The 26718-nt window shown below is 35.3% G+C and overlaps 1 protein-coding gene and 1 long non-coding RNA gene across 7 annotated transcripts in view; one reads left to right on the top strand and one right to left on the bottom strand.

Moving 5' to 3' along the window:
- ATP8A (ATPase phospholipid transporting 8A1) overlaps positions 1 to 26718 on the top strand; it is a 92808-nt gene that overhangs the window by 17571 nt on the left and 48519 nt on the right. The window contains exon 1 of one of the 6 annotated variants that reach the window (XM_090110156.1): positions 21960 to 22359. The exons of the other annotated variants lie outside the window; for them this stretch is intronic. Within the exon in view, the coding sequence (XP_089966282.1) occupies positions 22260 to 22359 (100 nt within the window). The 5' untranslated portion in view covers positions 21960 to 22259. Of the gene's footprint in view, positions 1 to 21959; positions 22360 to 26718 lie in introns of those variants that run through there. 6 annotated transcript variants of the gene reach the window in all.
- On the bottom strand, positions 5533 to 6580 carry LOC149902089 (uncharacterized). The gene is made up of 2 exons (XR_016457525.1): positions 6231 to 6580; positions 5533 to 5830 (listed from the first exon to the last, which is right to left on the bottom strand). It is a non-coding gene; the product is annotated as an uncharacterized LOC149902089 (long non-coding RNA).

Below are 26718 nucleotides of genomic sequence, written 5' to 3'. Positions count from 1 at the left end.
CGGTAAAGCTATTGCATGCTATGCCTTCAAGCCACACCTCCGCGCCCGTCGGAGTGGGGAGCGTGAGGTTTTTCGTTACTAAATTTCTGGATAGCTGGGTCCACACCGGCCGATCCACCGCGATCCGATCGCGCGCGGCAGGCGCGCGATCCAAAGATGCGGGCGGTGTGGACGTGCCGCGCGCGATCCATGCACGCGTTTTGCCGCGCGCGATCCCTACCTCGTGCGATCCGTTAGCGGGCGGTTTTTGTACCCGCTTCAAAGGTGCCTCAGTTGCGTGATGCGCGCGGTGTGGACGATTGTGTTGGATCGCGCGATCCACCTCACCATGGACATCTCAGAAAGTCGAATATCTCAAATTGATTAGCATTCATTCTTGCAAAATTGTGTTCAACTTCATCTGAAACTAACTCTGCGTACAGTTGAGTCCCAGATGCCAATCGATTTTTATAAAATTGTTTCACCCAAAACCGTCGATTTCTTTTTTTTTATTTTTTGCGCAAACATTTCAGTATAATAAAAGTTACTGCTGCAACGGCAAGACGCCGCCGTTGTACGTGTGACTCCATATTGTACAAGAGTTAGACTGGCTGAATCACGGATCGCCTTTGGATCACTTGGAGCGCATATTTGGGATCGCAAGTTTTTAAAGTGGATCGGCCTAACATGATCCACGATCCATGCTCCGCGATCCTGGATCGCGGATCGCGGGATCACTGGATCATCCGGTCATCCGGTGTGGACCCAGCTGATTCGGTCCCCGTGCACAAGGCCCGCGATAGGAGCTATGCAATAGCTTTTAAAACGATCAAGTAACTTCCGAGGAGCTTGATCTCAAAAGCTGTGACACGGGAATCTTATCCTACTAAATTACAAGTAATATAATAAAAGCGAAAGTTTATAAGTATATATGTCTGTATGTATGCATGTTCGTTGCTCTTTCACGTGAAAACTGTTTTTATGTACAGGAATAAACTACCAATAGAAATATTATGCTTTTACCCACAGCTGCTTCCGAAACCGCCCGGCACAGCTAATTTTATTAAAAGTATAGATATGTAGAGTAGATAGGTACGAGATACCTTTGACGAAGAGGAGAATGGGTGTAATGAGTTAATACAGCGGTTGTAGCTTGCCTTTGATGGCAATAATTTTATATTCTAATGGCCGGTCTCTACTCTCTATAATATAATAATGCTTAAGCACAAAGCAACCTTGCTAATTATATAAAGGCCTTATATTTGACCAATTACTGCGTTGCTAGGTTGTTGGGGTCCAGGTTAGTAGTAGTATTTTATGAGGCGGGACTCGAACCCGCATCCTTTCGCGCCATTCCGGGGCGAAAATTCTATTCTTTATAAATTTATACTATTAAAATTGGTAATTTTACGTTAGTATCTTAATCTATATCTAGGTAAAGCAACTTCACAATTAATGTACCAAATACCATTAATAACCTTAGAACATTCTGGAATATTGCGCTTTGCAAAAGGATTATCACCTGAGAGACGTTGAGCGGTTTATCATTTCAATGGATGTAGGTAGTATTACATAGAATAATATCTATAAAATTCCTTTCTCTTCAATAAATTGATATTAATGTATCATATTTTTATAAAATTATAACATTATTCGATCGCAACACAAATAAAACACAATGGAAACGATACGTGTGAAATATCGTTTTGACGTTTCACGGTACAATAATGTGCAATTTATGTTCTGTAGTGATAAAGAAATAAATGTTATTTTATATTTCCTACGTGTGAAATACTGTCTCCTTGAAGTTAACGAAGTGAATACAAATATGGTATTTAGAAAAATTGTCTTTACTAAGCTACAAGCTACTTACTGTTTACAAATTACTATTAATTGATATTTCGTAGACCGTACCTATATTGTGAATTGTGATATTGTGTAAAAAATTAAAAATTTAAGTCCTACCCTAGAACTAGAATACACCTCCGAGCTTGCAATATTTATCTACTTTTAATTTATTTATTTTTAAAGTCGATTTATTTTTATTTTCGTTATTTGTATAAAACATCCAACACCTTAGTCCAAAAATAATGAACACAGCGCAAAATATCACATATAGTATTTTAGTGAACTCTTTCGGAAATTATCCGCATTCATACATTTCACATCCTAATTTTTATTTAAACAGACAGTCCTTGAAACATTTATTTCTGTTTTAAAATACACGTCTTCCCTTAATTTAATATAAGTAGCACTCACAATATATAGAATGCTATAATCTCGAACTAAGCTGCATAAGTCGAGGCGCCTCTACGAGACTCTAGATTGTATAAGACCGCGTCTTTAATTGCAAAAGGAAATTGTTCTAACTTCTTATTCCCATTACTTTAGAATTAGTTACTGTAGAAAAGCGGGATTAAATGTTTCTTATTTTATATAGTTAAGTAAAATATATTTTCTAAAAATATTCAATACATACAATTAATTTGGGGAGGAGGTGAAGTTAATGTGAGGTAAAAAAGAATTGAGGTCTACAAATATGTACATGTCGTTACTCGTTATAGAATACACCAAAAATAGATACTACTACCTACCTACTACATGATAAAATAATCTTCTCAGAAGTCCTCCAGTAAGTCCTCCGAAAATATCTCGATACAGTACAAAGTACAAACATTATTTAGGTACATTATAAAAAATACATCCTTACGGTGTTACGGTTATCATTCGAAGCGATTCCAGAAAATAACACAAAAGAATCAGAATGAATAAAAACTAAATATCAATAAAAAGTGATACGAAATACTTCTATAAAATTCGTATTACTTAAATACCCATAAAGTTCTTTGTTCTTGTAATAACATGTGAGAGAATCATAACAGAGTAGTTGTTATGTGGCTATACCTTCCTATTATAATGTACTCTACTGTGTATAACATAATGTCGATATTGAATTGATATGAAATGCATGGGCTTACGGGCCATGCTATGGTTTATATTCCTTGAGTCAGTAGCTCGATGATATAGTCTCGGTACTACCATCGACCGCGCAAGGTGTGCGCACTGAGTCATTATTTAATATTATTCCACATATCTACCTAATTATAATTAATTATGGAGAGTTATTTAAATTCTCCGACAGCAGCGGTGGGATCGGCACTTATTACCCCCGATTCCAATAAGAATACTACGTTAAACGATGCAAATCTGCAAGTGAGTGAAACGAGTGATAGTGTTAGTGAAGTTCAAGAAGAAATAGATAGTGTTAATGAGGTTCGAGAAGCACCAGAGTTTCCACCAATAAATCGTGAGAATGTTAACATAACAACAACATCATGTGTTGTGTGTGGGTTTTTCCAATAAAGCATCATGTCGTGCGCATCCCTGTTAAAAGAAATGGCAGATACACTTCCCGAAACGAAATATTTTGTTTCCGGGTCTAATGCATAAGTAAGGAAGACCCAATACGAGGCCAGCCTTCATCTACCTGTGTGGACATTATTTTTAACGTGAAAAGAAGCTAAGAAGCGAGAGGAAATACCTTTTCGAGATATGGTATGGTAAAAAAGTGATCGAGTTTCAACATACATCGAGTGCTCCACTTCAAAGTTGGCGCTAATCGACCGGCTGCGAAGGGGCTGGAACTAGCGAATATAGTAAATTCGTGGTAGAAGGTATTGCAGATGACCAGGTATGATCTGATTTATTATGATACACGCCGATTGATTTTGTGGGTCTTGATAGACATTTTGGCACAAATCAATTAAAGCGTCGCATGTTGCAAATTGTTTGCTATAACTGTGTGTTCACATGTCATTACAAACGTGACGGTAAATCTCGCCTATGAAACAAAATCAGTTAGTTTAATCAATAAGAATAACAAAGGTCCGTTGAATATTTAAGAAATAGTACAACAACGCACTTATAGTCATAAATTTGGTCACATAGAAGAGGTTTGTTTTCTAAGCAACGGGCGGCACGCTCTTTAAGAAACAATACCCTGTTAATGTGTGTTTACAGCACGATACCCTGCTTACAGTCACAGATGTTGCCAGCGTTAAGTTCAAGTGCCTTATTGACAGCGGGTCCGATTGTTTTTTTTTGAAGTAAAACTTCTTTAGGCGCGACTAGGGAGTAACTCAGATTTTTTTTCTAACGGAAGTAACGCTGTGTAGTTTCCGCCATTTAAAAATAATAATTCTGATTGGTTGTAAGTCGTAGAGGGAGAATGTACTAGAGACGACATCGGCGTATACCCGAACGAGATGGCGAATCCTTACGTCAATGTTGCCAACTATTACAAAAACTTTTTATCCGAAAAACTGGCAAAATATCTATAAATGTTTGGGTATTTTTTTGTAAGATAGGTTTATGAAGAAAAAGACAGATTTGAAAAGATTTTGTTATTTATTAACTTAACTAGCGACCCGCCCCGGCTTCGCACGGGTGCAATGCTGATACTAAATAGTAAATACACTACAGAAAAACTGTGAACGTTGTATATAAAAACATAGCGGCCCGCTCCGGCTTCGCACGGGTATAAAATATATAGCCGGGCGGCCGGCCGGTACAAGCGCGGATCCAGGGGGGGGGGTCATGGGGGTCATGGGCCATGCCCCCCCCTGGGCCATGTGCACGACCTAAGTGGACCACTAATTTAATATTAACTTTTGAAATTAACAAAGTAATATTGTTCAACATGATTTTTTATTAACTTTTGAAACATAAAAGTAATATTATAGAACAATGAAATCAATTTCAAACGGAAGAGAATATAGGTAACAAAAATTAGAGGAAAAGTTATTTACGATCGATCTGAGATCGGGATTAAAAAAACTATAACTGCGGAATAAAGTTTAATGGTAAAGTTGTAGGTATTTAAAATATTTATTACAACTTTTGCTTTTACACTTCTCGCAATTAACCACAAATATCGAAATATCCCAGTTCATATATTTTTTATAAAAAAACAAGGCTAAAGTTTAGATATCATTTCAATCAATGGTAAATAATAATAGAAAATACAGTAAAATTAGGACAAAAAAGGTCAAGTGCGAGTCGGACTCGCGCACCGAGGGCTTCGAACAAACCTAATTGTTTTATTATGTTGTATCTTTAAATGTTGCTTGTAGCAATTTTTTCTTTGTCTGTGCTATAGGACGTGGGGAGTACCTTGTAGGTTGTGATTCCCTTGCAAGTAGTTGCTAGTTTCAGAATATGCGGTTTTAATTGCTATTTCTTCTGATTCAGATTCAAATTGAATTTGAATCAGAAGACAGAATAATATCTTATAAAACAGATACGGGAATAATTACGAAAAACATGAATTTTTTATTACATTATATAAAAAAAAAAATTAATCTTATAACCCCTTTACTCATGAACGCAAATGTAATGTAGGTATTCAATAATTGATATTCACATCAAAAACTTAGGTCTATTATACCTTTAAGCAGTAATAAAATCAAATTTCTATGTCAACGCAATTAGAAGATACAGCCGTAAATGTAGTCTAATAAAAACGTACTGGAAATAGTTCAAATTAAAAGCAAATTAAACGAAATACATTTATTTGAAAATGAACAGCAAAATGACGGTAGAAATAAATGGGCAGAGGGTCCGCGATAATGTGCGCGCGAGTAGCAGACGAAAATGGACGACTCCGCCGCTCGTTCGTTCTTATAAAGGCGCGCCGCACCTCGGTGAGGAAGGCGCGGGGGGTGGCCTTCCGGATTTTACTCCAACACCGCCTCTCCTGACGGGGCAGGGTCCTCGCTGCCTTCAGTGGCAGCTGCAGCTCGTGTGGAAGGGCCAGCTTCGCAGTCTTCAGCGTTATGATGTGCATCGTAACCTGGAATATACAAAAAAACCGACATTGAAAAAAAAAATACTTAAACCAATGCAAATGAGGAAAGCTGAACCGGAAAACCGAACCGTGTAACAAACTTTACACAAACATTAACATTTAATATTAAAAAAACATTTCACGATTTTGGGGAAAATTTTACCCTGTACTGGTATCCCTAATGTTAATCACATGATTATACCATAAATTTGAAACTACGTAAAAACAAATGGCGTCCTGAACAACAAGAACACTTCGTAATTTAGTCGGATAACACAAAAAAATGTTTACGTCTATTTCGATGAAAATATTATATATTTGTAGATAATTTCACATTAGAGTTAATGAAAATGTATCAACTATATCCAGTTCTATAAAACAATATACTTCAAATAAGTTTACTTACGTGTGAAAGGTAATATTTGGTAATCTTCGTTCCGGCCGATTTTTACAACCAATCACACTACAACGCACCATATTTTCACTTAAAGTCGGATTAAAACAGATCACTGTCAACGTTTATTAAACTTTGAAGTCACTTAACAGCGAGAAAAAACAGAAAACTAGCAAAACAATGGACTGTAGCCGCTTGTTTGGGACAAACTGCCTTTGTCCCCAACAAAAGAAATCGCATAACATGAGAGAAACAAAAAACAATGTTTCTGTCTCTCTTGCTCTTAGCTTTATAGTCATAAGTGTATTTCTCTCACGCATTCCTTGTCATTTTAGTGCCTCCTCTATGGTTCATTCTCACTCTACGTTGTAAGTATATGTCATATACTACACGCTTCTTGACTTATACGCCAGCTAGTGGCAAATATCATAATCAATTAGGATTATTTATTTTCAAATTTTCAAACGGATCAATTGTGAATAGCAAAGTGAATGAAAAATTCAACAGTTTTAAAAACATTATTTTAAATTGCAAAATTTTTTGAAAATCTCTAAATATACTTGTTTATTTATTACTTTTAAAATAAGTAAATTAAAAATAAATTTTCTGACAATTGCGACATTTTATAATATTCAATAACAAGGTTATATTGACATGTGCGTTTTACTTCAATCGCGCGTAAAGGTTACACGCACACACTTTTTTTTCCTTTGTAAAAGGATAGCCGCGGATAACATGACCAGGCCTCTAGAGTTTGTATACACTCGCGTAACAAGAATTGGCATGTATCAACCTATTCATTCGCCCGTTCACATTACCCATAACTGTAAATGATGTAAATATTATGAGCTTTGGTTTTTGTAGACTCTCGAGTACTTCCTGGGATGAAGTAACAGGTTGAGATGTTTTTACTAGAGCCGGACGTAGTTTGATTATGGATAACAATGGGACTCAAATTATTCGTGAATTTAAAATAAAAAAAATATTTGTTTTTGCGGACAATAATTTTGAATTTATAGACGCGGATTCGAATGATTTTAATTATGTTCATCGTGTGAGATCCATTATTGAAAGTAAAGCACGAATTTTGTGAAATGGAAATAAGACTTGTGAACAGAGGCGGCTCGCCCTAGGGAGCGCTGGTGCAGTGAACTCCCATAAATAATTATAATAAAATCATACTCCTTAATTTCATTATTAATATTAATTATTACTATTTAAAATCAATCGTAATCGTAAAAAACTACTGTCAATACCAATGAATATATCCATCATTCCATCATTCCATACACCTGAATAATACTGTATTATACAGTAACGCGCGAAGCGGAGCGCTCACGATTGCGCTCCAATGAAAAAATATTTAGTACATTTCCTAATACGAAATCCAATAGGAGTGAAAGAGAGGGTTTGCCAGTGCCCTGCGCGCGTGAAACAGAAGATTTTCTATGGAAAAATAGCAAAATTCGGAGCGCCGCTCCCGCAAACGTTGCCGGTTCTTTTTTACCGCCGCGCCTAGGCGCCCGTACACAGGACAGCGATGTTGCCACTCTCTATATTATAAACAAACACTCGACTCTCGAGTCAACTTCAATGCACGCGCGCGAATGCAAATTCGGGAATTTTCTAATTAAAATCATAAGATACGTGTTGAAATAGTCTGTAGTTATCAGTATTACTTGTGAGTGTGAAAATGAACAATTATAATGTGGCGTTCATTAAAAAGTGTGTTAAAACGTTACAAATTCGGCTTGAATTGAAAGCTAAGGCGCGGGTCAAACACAAGCGGCGCGGGCGCGGGCGTGCCATAAGCGCACCTCTTGAATCTGTTTTGCACCACGTCCTTCTTATACATTTTGTATGAAAGAATTTTGGAAAGGCGACGAGGCGGCACGCCACGGTTGCGCCGCGGGCGTACCGCAGGCTTACCGCAGGCGCGCTTCCCCCATCGCATCCAAATAGAGGTCAATTCACGGTCATACACAATCAAAAACAAATCGGGTGGTAGGAGACGGTAGCCTGTCAGTCAAAAATGTGTTCTCTCTGTGTGGAATTATATAGAGCTGCTATTACATACCCTTCTTCGTTTTGTTTTTAAAGGTGAATTGAATTAATCGATAATCGAAAGTGAAAATGAAGAAGAGCATAATGAAAGTTCCCATGTATTTACAATGTCAGAAATAAAGATAATCCTGATTTTGATTGTGTTGTTTATTTATTTGTAATTGTAATAATATTGTGGAATGATCAGTACTGTAAATACTTTTGAACTGAGATTTTAATGATAAGATTTATATGGTTTAAATGTAAACCTGTGTTTGAAAACCATATTTTATCTATACTAATATTATAAAGAGGAAAGGTTTGTATGTATGTATGTATGTATGGTTTTCACGCATAAACTAGGTACTGGACCGATTTTGATGAAATTTGGCACAGATAATCTTTAGACCCTGAGAAAGAACATAGGCTACTTTTTATTGCGAAATATGTACCACGGGCGAAGCCGGGGCGGACCGCTAGTACAATATAAATTTTGTGTTATTTTAACCTTCTTTTCTTCCATCATTACACCAGTACTACTTTAAAATAACTTTAAAAGTACTATAAAATTTTCCAAGTAAATTCCAACATTTCCAACAAAGATATATTTGCAATATATCTTTGTTGGAAATATATATATATAATATTGTGGGGTTATCCTCGCTATTTACTTACAAGGAATTATCAAAACAAAATCGTTACTTTCAAATTAACGTTACTTTCAAATCTCTTTTAGCACAAAAAACATAATTTTACTAAATTATGCATGAAGAAAATGCATTTAACCACTCTATATAAATATCATTTTCGGACGCCAACAGCGCGCCCGATGCGCGCCGGCAGCGCGCCCGAGGCGCGCCGGCAGCGCGCCCGCGGCGCGCCGGCAGTGCGCCCGCGGTGCGCCCGATGCGCGCCGCGCCGCTTGTATATGTCCCGCGCCTAAGGGACTGCCACGGCCTGAACTTGACCTTACGCAAAAATGTACGACAAAAACGAAAACATATACCTACGCGTGTGTTTAAATCCGAACAATATTATGTGAAAACACCGTGGTTGTGTGGTTGTGATGAAAGCAACAACAGACATTTACGAATGTCTTGTCGCTTTAAGTTTATATTTAACCGTATTATTTTGAAACTTTTTCAATAAAGATTTTTCTATTTTCTATTTCTATTTCTATTTAAGTTATAGATATTTTTGCACAGCAAAAAGAAAGACGTATGTATTTCCTTTATAAGTAATTTTTTTGATAAATTTACACTTTACACCATGTATTTTCAGTGTTTTATTTCAAGTGAACACCCATAAAATTTTGTCACGAGCCGCCTCTGCTTGTGAATACAACACTAGCACAATCTATAGTTCTTTCAACGTTTATAAGGCTTTGTAATGCCCTTGTTGTTAACCAAGGACTAGATAAATTATGTGACTTCATAGCTACTTTTTATATTCAACGATGTTCGAGTTTTCAAAATCATAAGAGGTTACATTCTTTTGTTTAAGAAGAGTATTGAAAGTCTCACTTGCTCAGAGTTTTCATTTAATTGGAATAATTAATGCAAGTTGCTGTTGCAACATTGAATAGGTATTCACCGCAAGGTTTCATAACATCGAACGGTAGCTTCGTCAGATAGATAAGAGATATTTATTCGTGAGGTATTGTAGAGAGATTACTCCTAGCTTTTCTTAAGTCTTAGCCCCTTTGTATGAAATAAATAAAAAAGACGTAAAGTAGGATTGGTACACTTCGCATACGGACACCCACCCGCGGAGAAATTAAAGTAAAAACAAAATATAATGACGTTCGTTCATCGCTGTTGAAGTACACACAGATTCCTGTTCAATAGATTATTATGGTTCAGTTTTCCTACAAGAAAGTAATGATCAACTTAAAAATCGAATATTATAATCAAAGAATCACTGACACAGAAAGTTGTTATCATAGTTATTGAATAGAGTTAAAAGGTTTAAGAAGACCTCAAGCATAATCAATTAAGCGTTAACATTTTAAAATATTAACAGACTAAAATAGTCTCAAAGCATCATGTCGTAAGAAAAAGATTTTCGCCTCGTGTTCATAGATGATGGGCTTACATACAAGCTTTTGATTTCGATGTCGGTACCTACGCAAGGGTGCAAGAATACCGCATGTAGATTTTATTAGTAGAAACTAGTTGTCTCCACATAATGTTCAATTCGGGCAAAAATAGTAAAGATTCGCGACATGTGCGATGAAATGACATTATTGATTTAAGTTTAAGGTTGTCACATACGATAAAAAAAATGCCTGCTATATAAACTTCTTGTTTTGTTAGGTGCAAATGAAGTGATACCATTCATTTATTGATACAATCATTTCATGATTATTTGAAACATTTAAGTTTGGAAAAACCTGCAAAAATTTAGTGTAGTAAGTTTGTTAGAACATACATTGAACATTTTTACATCGCAAAGTTAATAAAAGGCCCTCCAGAGCTAGACAGTCGACTTAACATCCGATAGAAAATGTATCAGAACCACTTCATACCTTACAATCGATACGAATGGCACTTACGAGTTTATGGAATCGCATTGGTAATTGTTGACGGATTTACTGGTAAATATTGTCACCTAGCTCCTGTTAAAAATGTGTCTTCGAAAAAAAAAAAAAAAAAAGAGCATGTTAAGCGCTTTGTTTTTGTCGTGTTATTTAAGGCGCTGAAAGGAATAGTAGCCGATCAAGCTATGTCATTTGCAAGTAGCGAACTCATAGACTTGTGTTGACAGTGTTCTTTTGAGTTTTACAAAATTACAAGCGGTATGAGTTGCGCTAACGGTTATTTTAAAGGTTTATGCTGTTCATTGTTTCATTATCGCTGAAAATCATGAACGTATGGTATTCTACAATTATTGGCGAAATTCAACTTACTTTGAATTGTATTGTATGAAAGAAATGCACAGCACAGGCGACAGCCCATTGCAATTGTCTATAGGCTGCAAGTCCTCCGCGTAATAATGTTTTAGTACGAGTGTCTACACTTTAGTAGTTAAATTGTTTGAAATTAGAAATAACGCAAAGTCAGGATGGACGAGCGATTGTACGTGTACAAGGCTCGTATTGAAAAAAAAAAAAAACATTCTATTTAATGTTGATGATATTGTGTTAGTAAGACAGAAAAGCCGATTGTAACATCAATATTATTTTACTTGTTTTGACGGTCATTTATGATTATTGAATCGTTGGAAGGTAGACTATGACAATGTGATATCATCGGTAGTGGTAAATGATATGGAAGTCGGTGCGACTTTAGAACCTGGTTCAGTCTTCGTAAATTAATTATTATTTGTTACTCTGCCCCAATTGTAAAGTGTTGTTTTATACCTAGTATACATCAAGTTATAGGTGCAAGATGGTTTTGTGTATTCCTGTAAATAGTGTCACTGGATGACGAATTGATGGCATGTTATACGATGTTTATTACTGAGTTAGGAGAGAAGTTCTCCAGTCCATGCAAAATAATCTAAAATTTGCGATAACGAGAGGTATCGAATCGAGTCTCAAACTGGAAGCCGCAGTTGGAAAGTGAGCCAATGAATGAAAAAAAAATGTAGTCCACAAGTTACTCCTTACTTCCAGTAACTTCCAGGTTGCCTGGCAGAGATTGCTGTGTGTGAGCAATAAGGCTGCATATTGCGTAAAATATTTTTACCTTATAAGTTTGTACTAGATTTCCTTACATTGTTTTGTACAATAAAGTATTATTAATAAATAAATACATACTCCGTATACTTTTATTTTTGTTTTATTTATTATTTTTACCTATTTATTTCCTCGGTTGTTACATAGTTCCGTATAGTTAATCTAAGTATTACACAAAAGTTTCATAACACACATGCACACCACACTTTAATAGCTCAATAATAGCTCTGTGTTTGACATAGCAAGGCGTGTATATCATATTGTACATTGGAAGCTCCGCGCTTCGTGTAGTTGTGGGTAGCGCTTGCGCTCCTTGTGATCACAGTACATGGCAGGCTCCGCGCTGCATGTAGTTCCAGATGTTATGGGTAGCATTGCGCTCCTTGTGATCACAGTACATTGGAAGCTGCGCGCTTCGTGTAGTTCCAGTTGTTGTGGGTAGCTTTAAGCTCCTTGTAGTCACAGTACATATGAGGCTCCGCGCTGTATGTAGTTCCAGATTTTGTGCGAAGCATTGCGCTTCATGTGACTACAGTACATGTCAGGCTCCGCGCTGCATGTAGTTCCAGTATTTGTTCAGAGCTCTACACTTACAATATAATACACACACACACCAATACATGGCAAGCTCCGCGCTGCATGTAGTTCCAAATGTTATGGGTAGCATTGCGCTCCTTGTGATAACAGTACATGGCAGGCTCCGCGCTGCATGTAGTTCCAGATGTTATGGGTAGCATTGCGCTCCTTGTGATAACAGTACATGGCAGGCTCCGCGCTGCATGTAGTTCCAGATGTTATGGGTAGCATTGCGCTCCTTGTGATAACAGTACATGGCAGGCTCCGCGCTGCATGTAGTTCCAGATGTTATGGGTAGCATTGCGCTCCTTGTGATAACAGTACATGGCAGGCTCCGCGCTGCATGTAGTTCCAGTATTTGTTCAGAGCTCTACACTTACAATATAATACACACACACACAATACATTCAAAGCTTCGCCTTTAGGCGACAGTAGCAGTTGTTGATATCACCGATGATGACGATGATGAGTAATAATTTGAGAGTCGGTGTGTAAAGTTACAAACCGGGAAGGGAAAAGAGTTTGAATACAACAAATGAAATACGACGCAGAAGTAATCTCGCAAAATTACTTGTCGAATTGTTCGCGCGAGAACGCGCTCGTTGTCAGAATGGCCGTGTGAGAGAATCATAACAGAGTAGTTGTTATGTGGCTATACCTTCCTATTATAATGTACTCTACTGTGTATAACATAATGTCGATATTGAATTGATATGAAATGCATGGGCTTACGGGCCATGCTATGGTTTATATTCCTTGAGTCAGTAGCTCGATGATATAGTCTCGGTACTACCATCGACCGCGCAAGGTGTGCGCACTGAGTCATTATTTAATATTATTCCACATATCTACCTAATTATAATTAATTATGGAGAGTTATTTAAATTCTCCGACAAACATATTATAAAAGAGACAAAGAAAACCTAATTAATAAAACATGTATTTAATTTATTGAAAAGTTTTCAGATCTTTTCTTATAAGTAACTCAAGATTGACCTTATAACATTTATATCTAGTTACTACTTATTGTTTTTTTTATTCAAAGTTTATATATCGACAGTAGGAGATAATATTAGCAATGAGTACCTACTATCAGTTGAATCTTGAAGATTTCCCAAGGGCGAAGAAATACTATGAATCAAATTCTAATAACCTAGGCACATAATCCTCTTAACAGAAAGAGCAATAGAGATTACCTATCTTCTTTTGACAAATATTTTTCAAATAATAACAATCCAGTAATTTTAGTAGTAACTAATATACGCCGACTGGTTTTGTTACATATTCAAAGAGAAACCAATAAACAATTAAAACTACATATTTGTCAATTCCCAAATTTGAATGCCAGGTACGTACTCAGCTAAAAAGACAACGTATGCGCACCCGGTGATTCCCTACAAGTGACTATATTATTAATTTTGTAAGCCACAAATCGTTTGCGTAACACCACAATAAGATAGGGCGGCATTCACCTTGTGTATGGCTTCCAGAGGCGTACATTCTATTGGTGGAGCCCTGAGTATACCAAATGGAGCCATTGGGGCCCCGTTCAAACAAAAATACTGCAAGTCATATGGCTCAGGACTATTTTTCTTTTTGTAGAAACTCTAACTGAAAAGTATAATACATAATTTAAATAATGAACTTCAAGGACTCTCAATCTTTTTCTAGCTTAATTTCATGAACGCATAACGTATACATCGGGATCTTTGAAAATAACAATTATTATTCAAATAATTTTATGAATCAATTTACTTCAGTGGAAACATCATCGATCAAATCCTCCATCGAATACTAAATTAAAACATCATCAAAATCGTTAGAAATTACTTACCACGTTTCTGGACATAAAAAAAAATCCCATGAATGAATACCCTTCACTTGTGGGGCTTCACACTTGCGAGCGTCGAGTCCGCGCCGTCCATCACAGCCGGCTATCACGTCCACCACGAGCACCAGTCTCGAGCACGCAGCCCCGCGGTCACCATGTTGGTGCAGATCCTCATCATGATGTACATCGCCACCTGCCTGCTGTTCTACGTGGCCCACGTGATCGACTTCTATTTCACTGCGTTGTGAATCAATGTGTGAGGATGGATTCGTTGCTACGCTAGGCTGTAGAGGATGGTGTGGTTGCAGACGATCTTCAAAAAGTTTACACCGCTCGGTAAGTGCTTTGTAAGAAGGAAGTTCTTTGGTGCAAGGATTCAGGGTCGTCTTTTAAATTGTTTAGCAGTACTCAAATTAAGAATCGTTAACACAAGTAAACCACTGTATTAGTCGTCAGGTGTTATAACAACGGAAATTTTTGATTTGTTATTACAAATATCGGCAATCGTATGTTAAAAATAGATTTTTATTCGTTTACCTATTTATAAAATATTTATAAGTAAACCTACTACCCCACATAAGCTAAAAAAGACTAAGCCATCCATGACACAATAATTAAACTCAAAAAAGGATCTGTAATTAAATAGATTTATTACACATTGCTTTGCTTTTAAAATATGTATGTTTTCTTTTTTAAACATACATATTTTAAAAGTAAAGCAATGTGTAATAAATCTATTTAATTACAGCCAATTATATTACACAGTATCGTAATTAACATTTAATTTATAGTAGTTGTTACTTTTTAATGCCTTGTTTATGCACTAGGAATCCTACTAATATTATAATCCTACTAATATTATAAATGCGAAAGTTTGTGAGGATGTGTATGTGTTTGTTACTCTTTCACGCAAATTCTATTGAACCCATTAAAATGAAATTTAGCACACATATAGAAGGTAACTGGGATTAACACATAGGATAGGTTTTATCCCGGAAATCCCACGGGAACGGGAACTATGCGGGTTTTTCTTTAGAAACGCAGGCGAAGCCGCGGGCGGAAAGCTAGTACATATATTATAAATTATACAAAAAATATTTACAATTTTCGCCTTTGAACACACAATTTTTGCTTCTTCAAACTGAACTAATTATTTTCTCCATGGAAGATGAATCAATAATGTTTTCTTGCTACGACTTTTCCTGTTATTATTTATGCTTTTTATTTCATAAAAGACGCGACATAATAAAGTACGAGAACAAACCGCACAAGTAATTGGCTTCTATACCTACAAAATATATCAAACTAAATGCGTGAACCACAGAATCATTTCAATAGCTCATTCGCGGGATGCAGTAATAATGTTCTATTTCGAGTACCTGTGAATTAATTAATACGTGATCAACAACTGAACTCGTGTTGAAATTGTTAATTTATGTCTATTCTCATTCTCTGTGACCTAATTTGTATGCCCATTGTGTTTACTGTTCATTGCTACTATTGTCTTCCACACCTGTCACCTGTGCGGTCAAAGGTGACTCGGACAATGATAAGGATTTCTCCCACGTGCAATATCTCCTCGCAGTTTCATCTTCGTATTTTATTGATCCTTTGTTGCATATTATGAAAGGGAAGAGCTAAGAATTGAGATTTCAATGTTTTTGTAATCCGTGGATATAGGTATACGATTGACTTGGTCCAATATATTCTTCTAATGGCACACAGTGCGCTAAGCGGGGTTCATAGTACATATTATTATCTAAACATAGGTACTTATTATTTTTATTAACTGTTTTTATTAACGACGCAATAAAACTAAAACTTAAAAAGCGGTTGTTGCTAAAGCCTGAAACTGTACAAGCACTGTAACAACTAGAAAAGTTAGATAATAATCTGGACCGTTCATAAAAGGCAGATGCTGGCATTATGACAGAGGCTTATGGGTTAAGTCATAAGTGGAACCGCCTAGATAATGAGATAACAGATGTAAGTGCTAACGTCTTGGCCTTGTGAAGACCTGCGATCGATCGCGCTTACCCTTAAATGCATCTAAATATATTCATAGCTAAGCTACTTATAAAGCTTAATGCAATTTGATGTAGGAATAATAAACCTTCTTATTGTTGTTATGCATAAGGTTTATTTTCGCTCATAATATAGGTACAAGGATGATTAAATTTTCCCTGAGTTTTATGAATGGGTTAGTTAACTAGATTATAATACATTTTCTGAAAGAGTATTAGTTAAGTACTTAACTACGTATTATAATAATTATAACAGTCAGAATGCAGACCTGGCGGCTCAGTGGTTAAAAGTGAAAACCTCAATCTTAAATCAAAATAGCGGATGGAGACCGTGGAAATAAAATTTTCATTTTATCCGCGCATTATCCACATCATCGAATCTGTAACGGTGAAGAAAATATTGTGAGGGAACCGGCATGTCCCAAAATAAAAAAAATCAACGTCATAATATATTGTGACAGTTATTCTGCCTACCCGCACTTGTGGTGCATTTATGGCCTAAACCCTCGTCCCTCATTAATATGATATAGCTCTATAGCTAGCCCGTGTCCCTGCAGTGAAAACATGCATAAAATTTTTAATACTTTCAAGTTCCAAAGAAAAACATAAGTAACTATGTAGTCTTATTATTTTTATGTTCAACATGTCCGCCACTATTTTGCACACGCCTTCTTTTACGAATTTAAAATTCTACTCCAGAAGTGGTATTGTTTTCTATATCAACCACACCAAACAACCAACATAACGCCAAAATCAAATACAAAACGTATTGTATTTATTCCCAAATCAGTTTCCGCACATTAATTTTATAAATCGTAATGTCTTGCACACACGCATAACAATACCTATAAACTGAACAAAAAAAAAACAATATTAATTATTAACGTGGACATGTTAGAATTACAAGTTACAACCCTACATTGGTTATACCTCGTTGTAAGTAGGCCCACCGTAAAAATAGTAAGCCAACCGCATTATTAACAACAATTCAAAATAAAAAAAAACAATTACTTGTGTAAACAAACCAGGCTATACCCGTAGTTGATGATTAATATTAATTTCGTTATAAAAATAACAAATAACTACTTAGTTACTTACCTAAAAAAAATGTTGTGTGGTTTTATGCTACGGCCACACTACCGTGATAGGCCAATAATTATTGCCACAACTTTAACAACACCTAGGTGTAACCACGACTTATGGCCATAATTCTACAATGCCAATCAATATGACAAATGGCGGTAGGCAATAGCTCCGGCGCGGCGGCGCGCGGTATTCTTTCGCACATCAAAGAAGATTACCACGGTAATTATTGCGTTTGCGGCCACACTACCGTTTCACGTTTGTCCAGTGCAATTATTATACTACGGCCACACTACCGTGATATGCCAAAAGAAAAAAAAGGCTCTCAGCCTCGGAAATAAAAACATACGGGCAGACTGAAAATCAGCGCTGCACAGGCGTTAAAGCCCGACAGCACGGCTGAGTCTGACCCGATTGCCATGTAACTACTTAGTGCATGTTTTTTTTTTTAGTAATATAAGTAGTTGTTAAGTGTGTAAATGTGGCAATAAATATTTTTTTCTTTCTTTTCTTTCTTTCTTTCAAAACAAAATTTATCATTTCCAAGTACAATAGATGATTTGAAAAAGTAAAAATCCTTTTGAAAAAGAAAGAATCCTTGATGAATTATACAGAAACCATATTACATATATATTAATTATTAACTAATATTTTTTTTTTGCTGCGGTAAATGCCAATAATTACCGACATATCTAGGTAAACTCTAGTGTAACCACATCAGTTCATGCAATAATTTAGACGGTAATATAATGCCATAATTATTGCGGTAACAGCCCGGTAGACGGTAAGGTAGTGTAGCCGTAGCATTATAGTAGTCTTTGGTCCAGTGCTCTCGTTAGAGAGTAGTATATTCTTTGGTCCAGTGTGCAATATGAGCTCACCGGCGACGCACGTATCGACCGACATGGAGTGGTCAAATGAAAAAGCGCTCGATGGCGCTAGAATTTTTGGAATTATTCCAATCCGAACTGTCTCTTTGGGATACCCGACAGAAGAACTAAGTATAAAAATCGCATTGTACACAATGATGCGTGCAAGCGCGGATCCAGGGGGGGGGTCACGGGGTCATGACCCCCCCCTGGGCTAGGTCCACGACCTAAGTGGACCACTAATTTAATATTAACTTTTTTAAATTAACAAATTAATACTGTTCAATATGATGTTTTTATTGAATTTTGAGACATAAAAGTAATACAGAACAATGAAATCAATTACAAACGGTAACGAAAGAGAATATAACAAAAATTATAGAAAAAAATCATTAGGGTCGACCTGTGGTCGTAATTTAAGGACAAATAACAGGTAATAATCGATTAAAAAAAAACTATAACCGCGGAATAAAGTGTAATGGTAAAGTTGTATGTAATTATTTTTTTTTTCTACAACTTTGGCTGTTACACTTTTCACACAAAACCTCAAATATCGAAATATCCCAGTTCGTGGATAAGACATAAAATAGCAAAATTTTTTTTCAAATGAACACTATAAAATACAGTCAAATTACAACAAAAAATCGGCCAAGTGCGCGTCGGACTCGCGCACCGAGGACTCCGAGCAAACATATTTTTTCATTATGTTGTATCTTACAATTTTGTTTAAAGGATTTTTTTCTTTATCTGTGCTTGTAAATGCTTAAGTCGTTGCTTATAACCAAATTTCAAGACTGTGTTCACGGGAAGTACCTTGTAGGTTTTGATTGATGATTCCCTTGCAAGTAGTTGTGAATTACAGAATATGCGGCTCTAGTTGCTTTTTCTTCAGATTGCGTTGACATAGAATTTGAATTAAATAACAGATTTAAGTTATTATAGACCTGAGTTCTGATGTGAATATCAATTAAATACATGTAGACGTTCATGAGTAAAGGGATTGTAAGTTTAAAATTATTTAAAAATATATTATTATTTAATTTAATTAAATAATTAGCGTTTTCGCATTACTACATCTGTGCTATAACACGATACTTTTTACTCAATTTCAAGACTGTGTTTACGGGACAGGGTGCTCCCTGCAGGTATTGATTCCCTTGCTAATGTCGAAATCCTACGGTCTACGGTCCCTTGATGCTGTGAAAAATTCAAACGTTTTAGCCAACGCAATCAAAAGATGCAGCTGTAATTGCTGAAATTTTTCGACACTCCCTAAGAAATCAAAACCTACAGGGTAGTTCCCGAGTACACAGAGTCATGAAATTTAGTACAATCAAACGTCTTATAACGCACTCTAGCTTACCGCCCGCGGCTTCGCCCGCTTTCTCTAAAACCTTATAAATTATATACTATAAACTATTCCTCTTGAATCTTTAAAAAAACTGCATCGAAATTCGTTGCGTAGTTTTAAAGATTTAATCATACATATGCACAGAGACAACGACTTTGTTTACTAATTGCGAAAAGCATGAATTTTTCCTTAGATTATAAGATAAAAAAATATTTAAAAAAATTTTAACTTACAACCCTGTTACTCATGAACGCTGACATGTATTAACTTGATATTCATACCAAAAACTCAAGTCTAAAATACCTTACGATATAATAAAATCAAACTTCTATGTCAACGAATCAGAAGATACAGCCGTAAGTGCCGAAAAATTTCGCAAATTTCGACATTCGCAAGGGAATCAAAACTCAAAACCTACAGGGTACTTTCCGTAAACTCAGAATCTTGAAATTCGGTACAAAGCAACATCTTATAGTATAGATACAGGAATAATTGCAAAAAATATATATTTTTCAAGTTTGTCTGCCTGTGAAGACCCTTTTTCTCGGGAACGCGTGGATCAATCTGAAATTCATACCGAATACTCAAATCTACGGTTCCTTTTAGCTGTGAAGAAATCAAACTTATAAGCCAACGCAATCACGGCATACCGGCATAAATGGCTGCATAAATATACAGCCATTTATGCCGGTAAATTATCGCAAATTTCGACATTATCGCAAGGGAATCAAAATCTATAGGTATTGTACTACTTCCTGTGAACACAGAGTTCTGAAATTTGGTTAAAAGCAATGTCAGCACAGATGGAAGAAAAATTGCTAAAACATACATTTCATGCTTATCAACATTCGCAAGTGTTGCCAGGAATCAAAACCTACAGGGTACTTCCCGTGAACACAGAATCTTGATATTTAATCTTTATTTAATAGAAACTTACGTCTTATAGCACAGATAAAGGAAAAATCGTAAAAAGCATAAATTTAATATTAAAACATATAAAAATGATTGTACGGAAATCTTGGTTCGCGAATCCGACTCGCACTTGACCATTTTTTTTTAAATCTACGTATCAATAATTAAATTAAAAAAATATAGCTTTTGAAAATTGACCACGTCTATGTGACCCCCCCCTGGCACTAAAGCTGGATCCGCCCTTGGATGCGTGGCGTCGGATCAAACAAAATTTATCATTTCCAAGTACAATAGATGATTTGAAAAAGAAAAGATCCTTTTGAAAAAGAAAGAATCCTTGATGAATTATTACAGAAATCATATTAACTATATATTAATTATTAACTAATATTTTTTGCTGCGGTAAATGCCAATAATTACCGATATATCTAGGTAAACTCTAGTGTAACCACATCAGTTCATGCAGTAATTTAGACGGTAATATAATGCCATAATTATTGCGGTAACAGCCCGGTAGACGGTAAGGTAGTGTGGCCGTAGTATTATAAAACCACGGTAAAAGTGAAACTTAGGCACAAAACTATGGTATTTGTACGATAATTATCGTACGGTTCGACCGTCACGCGACATGCGCTACACAGACCAAAAAGTTTGAGACGATCTAATAAAAGTTTCACTTTAAAAAACTTAAAAGGCCATAAAAAGCGCCTGCTTAACAACCGCGTGTTTACTGCAACTGCTTATTTTATGGCGGTTGTGAGTTGTGACCAATGCCAAGAGCTTTTACCACAATATGGTTACCACACTAGGTAACAATCAGAAAACTTACTCTCTTTACTTACAAAAAAAAGCAAGACAAGACTAAAATATAATATAATTTCACCAACTCAAATTACAAACGGTGTACAGGTAATTAAAATAAAAAAGATACAGTAGAACACCGTGTTATTTTAATTTATATTATAGGTAAATAATAATTAGCAGTTGCTTACATTTAAAAATATCTTCTCTGGCTTCAAAAACAGTTTGAAACTGTTATAAAGTTGAACAAAGTAAGTACTAGACTTGTACCTACTAGGTAATGAAGTTGTAATGAAAAAATGAAATTCAATATGCTACACCTAACACCACACCGTTTACGTCAGCAAGTTAAATTAACAGCCTATAACTTTATTACGGGTTTTCGTTTTTATTATATTCAATATTTAAATAATTTAATCGTATTCACATTCGTAACTGAGAGCAGATAGACCACAGAGATAGACGTATTGCAGAGACAAGAGCACAGACAAGAGTGAAAAACTCTTTGACAGTGACATTGACATCGTGAAAAGTATTGATATTCATGGAAAATGAAATCACTAGTGGGGCGGTGGAAGGAAGATCGATCGATCATACTGACTATTCGTGATGTCAACACAAAATTCTGATACATAAACATTTTTGATAAAACTGGACATAGGATGCATTAAGCGTATCAGCTTTTTAATCGCGAACAATTTGTTATCATTTATCTATAACGAGTGATCATGTCAAGCCAGCTTATGTGTAATTTTCTTGATGTTCGCAGCGATTCCCGGTGATAATGAGTGTCAAATTTATTCTATTAGTGTATAAACAATTAGTGTGACCGTGAAATTGTTTGTTTATTTGTGGATTTCGGTGCAAGTGGAATGGCTTTAAGGGAATATGTAACAGGTTTCTTCGGTAACCATAACGTGATGGCGCCTTTCTCGCGTTTTTACCGTGCCATGGTCCTCAAAATGAACCAACGTAAGTCCCAATTAATTCAAGGGTGCTTCTTACAATACACAAGTAATACAGCCTTAAGTGTTCTTTAAAATATATCTTGAAATGTCTGGTCATTATAATAAATTCAACCTTCACTGTTTTTTCTACATTGCAGCCCAGGTAAAATTCATTGAAATCACTAAAAGAAGAGAAACATTTTTATTGAAATACATTCTTATTGTTTTTATCATCTTTATGAACCTGACACTTTCTATACAACTAACATATAAAAGGAAAACACTGGAAAGATTTCACAATAAGTATAACAATATAATTGTGGATTTTATACAAATAGAAATTGCAAAACACTTGACCCCATTACGCTTCGAGACATTTTCTCTGACCTGTTGGAGCAGATGTCACAAATTGTGCACTTTCTGGATGCAGCAATAATTGCATACATAAACTGGTTTTTAAATTGTTCCAATTAAATTGGACTTTTAATAAAACCAAGCTAAAATATAAAATTCTCATGCTTGTCAAGTCTTCAGAAATTGCTAGTCCGATTCTTATTAAATTTTGTGTGCATGGGTAGGCCTGCAAATCAGTCAACATCTATTTTTCATACCCCTAAGATAGAAAGCGCTCGAAGTTACTCGAATCTCGAATTAAATTTTTGTATTCTGTAATATTTTAATTTACATACATATTTTGTTCAATGTTGAAGCAAACATATTTTAAATTCTTGTATTTATCTTGTTTTAAAAAATGTTGTTTATTTTTATCCATGTTTAAAGTGTGATATTTCGTTGTTTAACTTGTTAATATGGTGATAATTCAAGATAAGATTCAAGAGAAGTTTTTTATTACAGTTTAAACCTGATACCTACTAAAAATATCTATATTATAGAAGAATTTGACATTCCACTTGCTAATTAAATATTTTTTACACTAGGCATACCAATGTATTATGTCTAACATAATACTACAATTAAGCGTTACTTAACCCATTGAGCCCCGAATGGCCCGATCGGTCCACGACACAATAGATTTTCTATTGTGTCTGTGATTCCGGGGCCTGAGTTATTAATTCAATGTTATGAAGAATTCCTTAATAAAAGTATGCACCTAGTCCTATGAATTCATTTTTTACTTGACGCAGCAAATGAGCATTTCAGTTTTATTTCTCTTCCTTATGCCATAACATTGTTTCTCATCTATTCTCATGGATAAGTTGGTGTGACTATTAGTCAGTGTTGTTGTGATCTGGAATCAACACCCAGAACATTTCAATAAAATATGTACAACTCTTTTAACATGATAACGTTTTTAAAATCGTTTTAGTCGGGTGACATGTTCAGAAACTTGTGTCACACCAAAACCTCACGAGCGCGATCGCAGGTATAACGAGAGAGAGACGGACCGATCTCCCGTCTCATCTCGAGCGCTGCCACCAATAAGACGTTATCACGTAAACATCTCGATCGTAAACCTACTTTACAAACAACCAATTTTTATTGTTAAACAAATTTTGCATTGATATCGGCTATCCTATGTTACAGAATATCTTTTAACATCATATAGTTACTGAGAAAACAAATCTAGTAGCTTCGCTGTCTGGTTATAACTTGCACCTCACAATTTTTTTCATCTAATGTAATTCTAATAAAATAAAACAAAGAATTTGCATGATTTAATACATTTTTTATTGAAAATGATTTTTAAAACAATTTAAAGAATATTGTTTTAAAGCCCTTCTTTATAATAGTTTTTCCCCATATGTAGATTTTACTTTAATCCGTAGGCATGATGCAATTTTCAGTCCCTAGAATGATACTATTATATTATTCAGTAAGTTAATATGTAGTTATAATTGACTATCATAGGTAGTTATAATAGTTATTGATGACTGGAGTCTTTTTGTAAATAGCCGACATCTCATACTTAACACTAACAACTTTGACCGCCCCCTTGGTACAGTGGTTGACACGTGAGCTTAGAACCGAGGGTCCTGGGTTTGATTCCCGGTGGAGACAAAGAAAAAAAAAATGTCTCGGTCTGGTAGGACACAGAAGGATGATCACCTACTTGTCCCTAAAGAAAATCGATCAGTGAAACAGATGTATGCATAATACATCTGCCCCTTACCCCACTACGGGGATACGGGACTTCACACTTAACAAGTGGATATTAGTGATTTCATTTGTGGCTTGTGTTTTTTTTTCATCATGTTTAATGTTGTAATATTGCTTGTTTAAGCATTCTTAAATTAAATATTCTCATTGAAAAAAATACATCTTGATTGTGTAGAAGTTAATTTCATGGTTTTATTAGTTTCTTCATTCTTGGGTATTTTCAAATGGTTTATGTTTTTCAATCTAACAAAGGATATTTTTACAATGTACATCGGTTATTTAGGGTCTTTAATTGACTATATTTGTTGCATTTTGCTGTGGTGTGTTATTTTTATAAAACATTTTATCGCATTTTATCGATGTCGTGGTTCAATAAACCACATCTAATGTAGGTATGTGAATTATGTCCGGTAAATATTTTTTTTACATGATTTTATAACTAAAGTTCCAGTGTAATATCACTGATTCAATAAAAATCTTATACATATTTGGCCACTTATCTTGTATGGTTGGTTGTGATCACTTAAAATCAGGTGTTCCAACTGCCCCTCTTCTTGTCCTGTCTTAAACTCGAAGTTTTGTATAATTTCCACTTTGCATAGAATTATAGGTACATAAGCGTTCATAACTAAATTCACGTCATATCGCAGTACGAGTCGTAGTCTTTAGGGGAGAAATCGTAGTCTACGACTCTCGTCTTGGCGATATTTCATGTCAAAAGCCCTCTCTCCTTTTTTGAAACTCGAATGTTGCATTAATGTTAACTTACTGTTATTTGCGGCTTCTCCTTGATCGAAAGAAATTTACAAAAATAGCGCCATCTATTGGAATTTATACGATTTGGAATGATATAAAATATAAATCATAATGGATTAGTTCCCAATTCCCATGCGAATCAGATGATTTTCCAAGAGCCTTACTCACTAGCCTACTAACCATTTTCAGACAAAATTATCACACCAATAAATCGCTCCTTGGACCTTCATGACGTGAAAGAAAGACAAGCAAACAAATTGCCCTTCTTGAGTTTTTTCATTATATCAGTAAAGATGACAAAGGTTTAATGAATGTTAATAACTACTTAATAGGATTAAACTTTTAAAATATAGAAAAAACTCGATCACGAGGCGGGATTCGAATCAGCGCGCGGCTGAAGACCAAGTTCAAATCCCGCCTTGTTATCGAATTTTTTTTATTCTTTCTTTTTATTTATTAAGCATTTGAATGCCATAAAACCAAAATATAAGTTCAACTAATAGGTTTATCTACGATTTATATGGTTATTACGATTTTCATTCAGTCAGTCATTGTTCTTGGAAAGTAACTAGGTACATAATAGAAATGAGAATGGGTAATAAAAACATTTTTATAGATACCTAGTGTGTTTCAGAAAATACGCCATTATGACTGTGGTTAATGTATACTTTGCACAAACTAGATTCATTTCATATTTATATGTAAGGAACAAACGCCGTTTTAATAAAGTAAATCCACAAGGATTTACTCAGACAGTAGTAAAACTTCAGTATTCTTGTATAAGAGATTTACGAGACAAACAAATATCCAGCATAATTGTTTTCTATTGTATACCCAGACTATAGGATTACGTAGTTTTGTCATGATGGATGGGTTAAGGATGCGAAGCCCAACCCAAAAGATAACTTGTTACACGTAATTCTATCGTTAATGTCGAATAACTAGAACTGCGTTAGTAACTTCAAACTATGTTACAACTCGACAAGCATCGGAAACGTTTTATCGTTGAAGTGCTCTTAAATTTTAAATAAAATTTATTAGGGTTGATGAAAAGCTTAAAATGCCTTTGTTTATATTTGTACTTAAAACTGATCCCATATAATAACTATAACCTACATTATGTATTTTGAAATTAACAAATGTTTTAAGCAATCTGGTCTTAATGTTATAGAGACAATTTAAGATAACAATAAAAAAAAATATATATGTAAACCATACCGAATTCATATGTACATACTTATATGAAAATGTTGGTCTTATATTGAAATTAGGATCTAGTTGATCCTTTATTTAAACCCTAATTTAAACTATCGTAAACTCTAATATAATTTAAAGCTCCATGAATTTATCCCACATTATTCTTAATGTCATCTCGCCCTTCTAAAAGCGGCGAAACCACTTTATTTGGCAGTTATCCAACTCTTTTAAAAGGTACTAAACCTACTTCAACGGCTCACATGTGATATTTATGATGGCCGGTATTTGCTCTATAATCGGACTCTTTTAAAGG

Source organism: Colias eurytheme, chromosome 15 (genome assembly GCF_061535395.1).
Source record: "Colias eurytheme isolate Ceu_HAF_F1 chromosome 15, ilColEury1 Martin Lab GWU primary, whole genome shotgun sequence".
NCBI lineage: Eukaryota > Metazoa > Arthropoda > Insecta > Lepidoptera > Pieridae > Colias > Colias eurytheme.
This window is presented reverse-complemented; position numbering and strand designations above follow the sequence as displayed.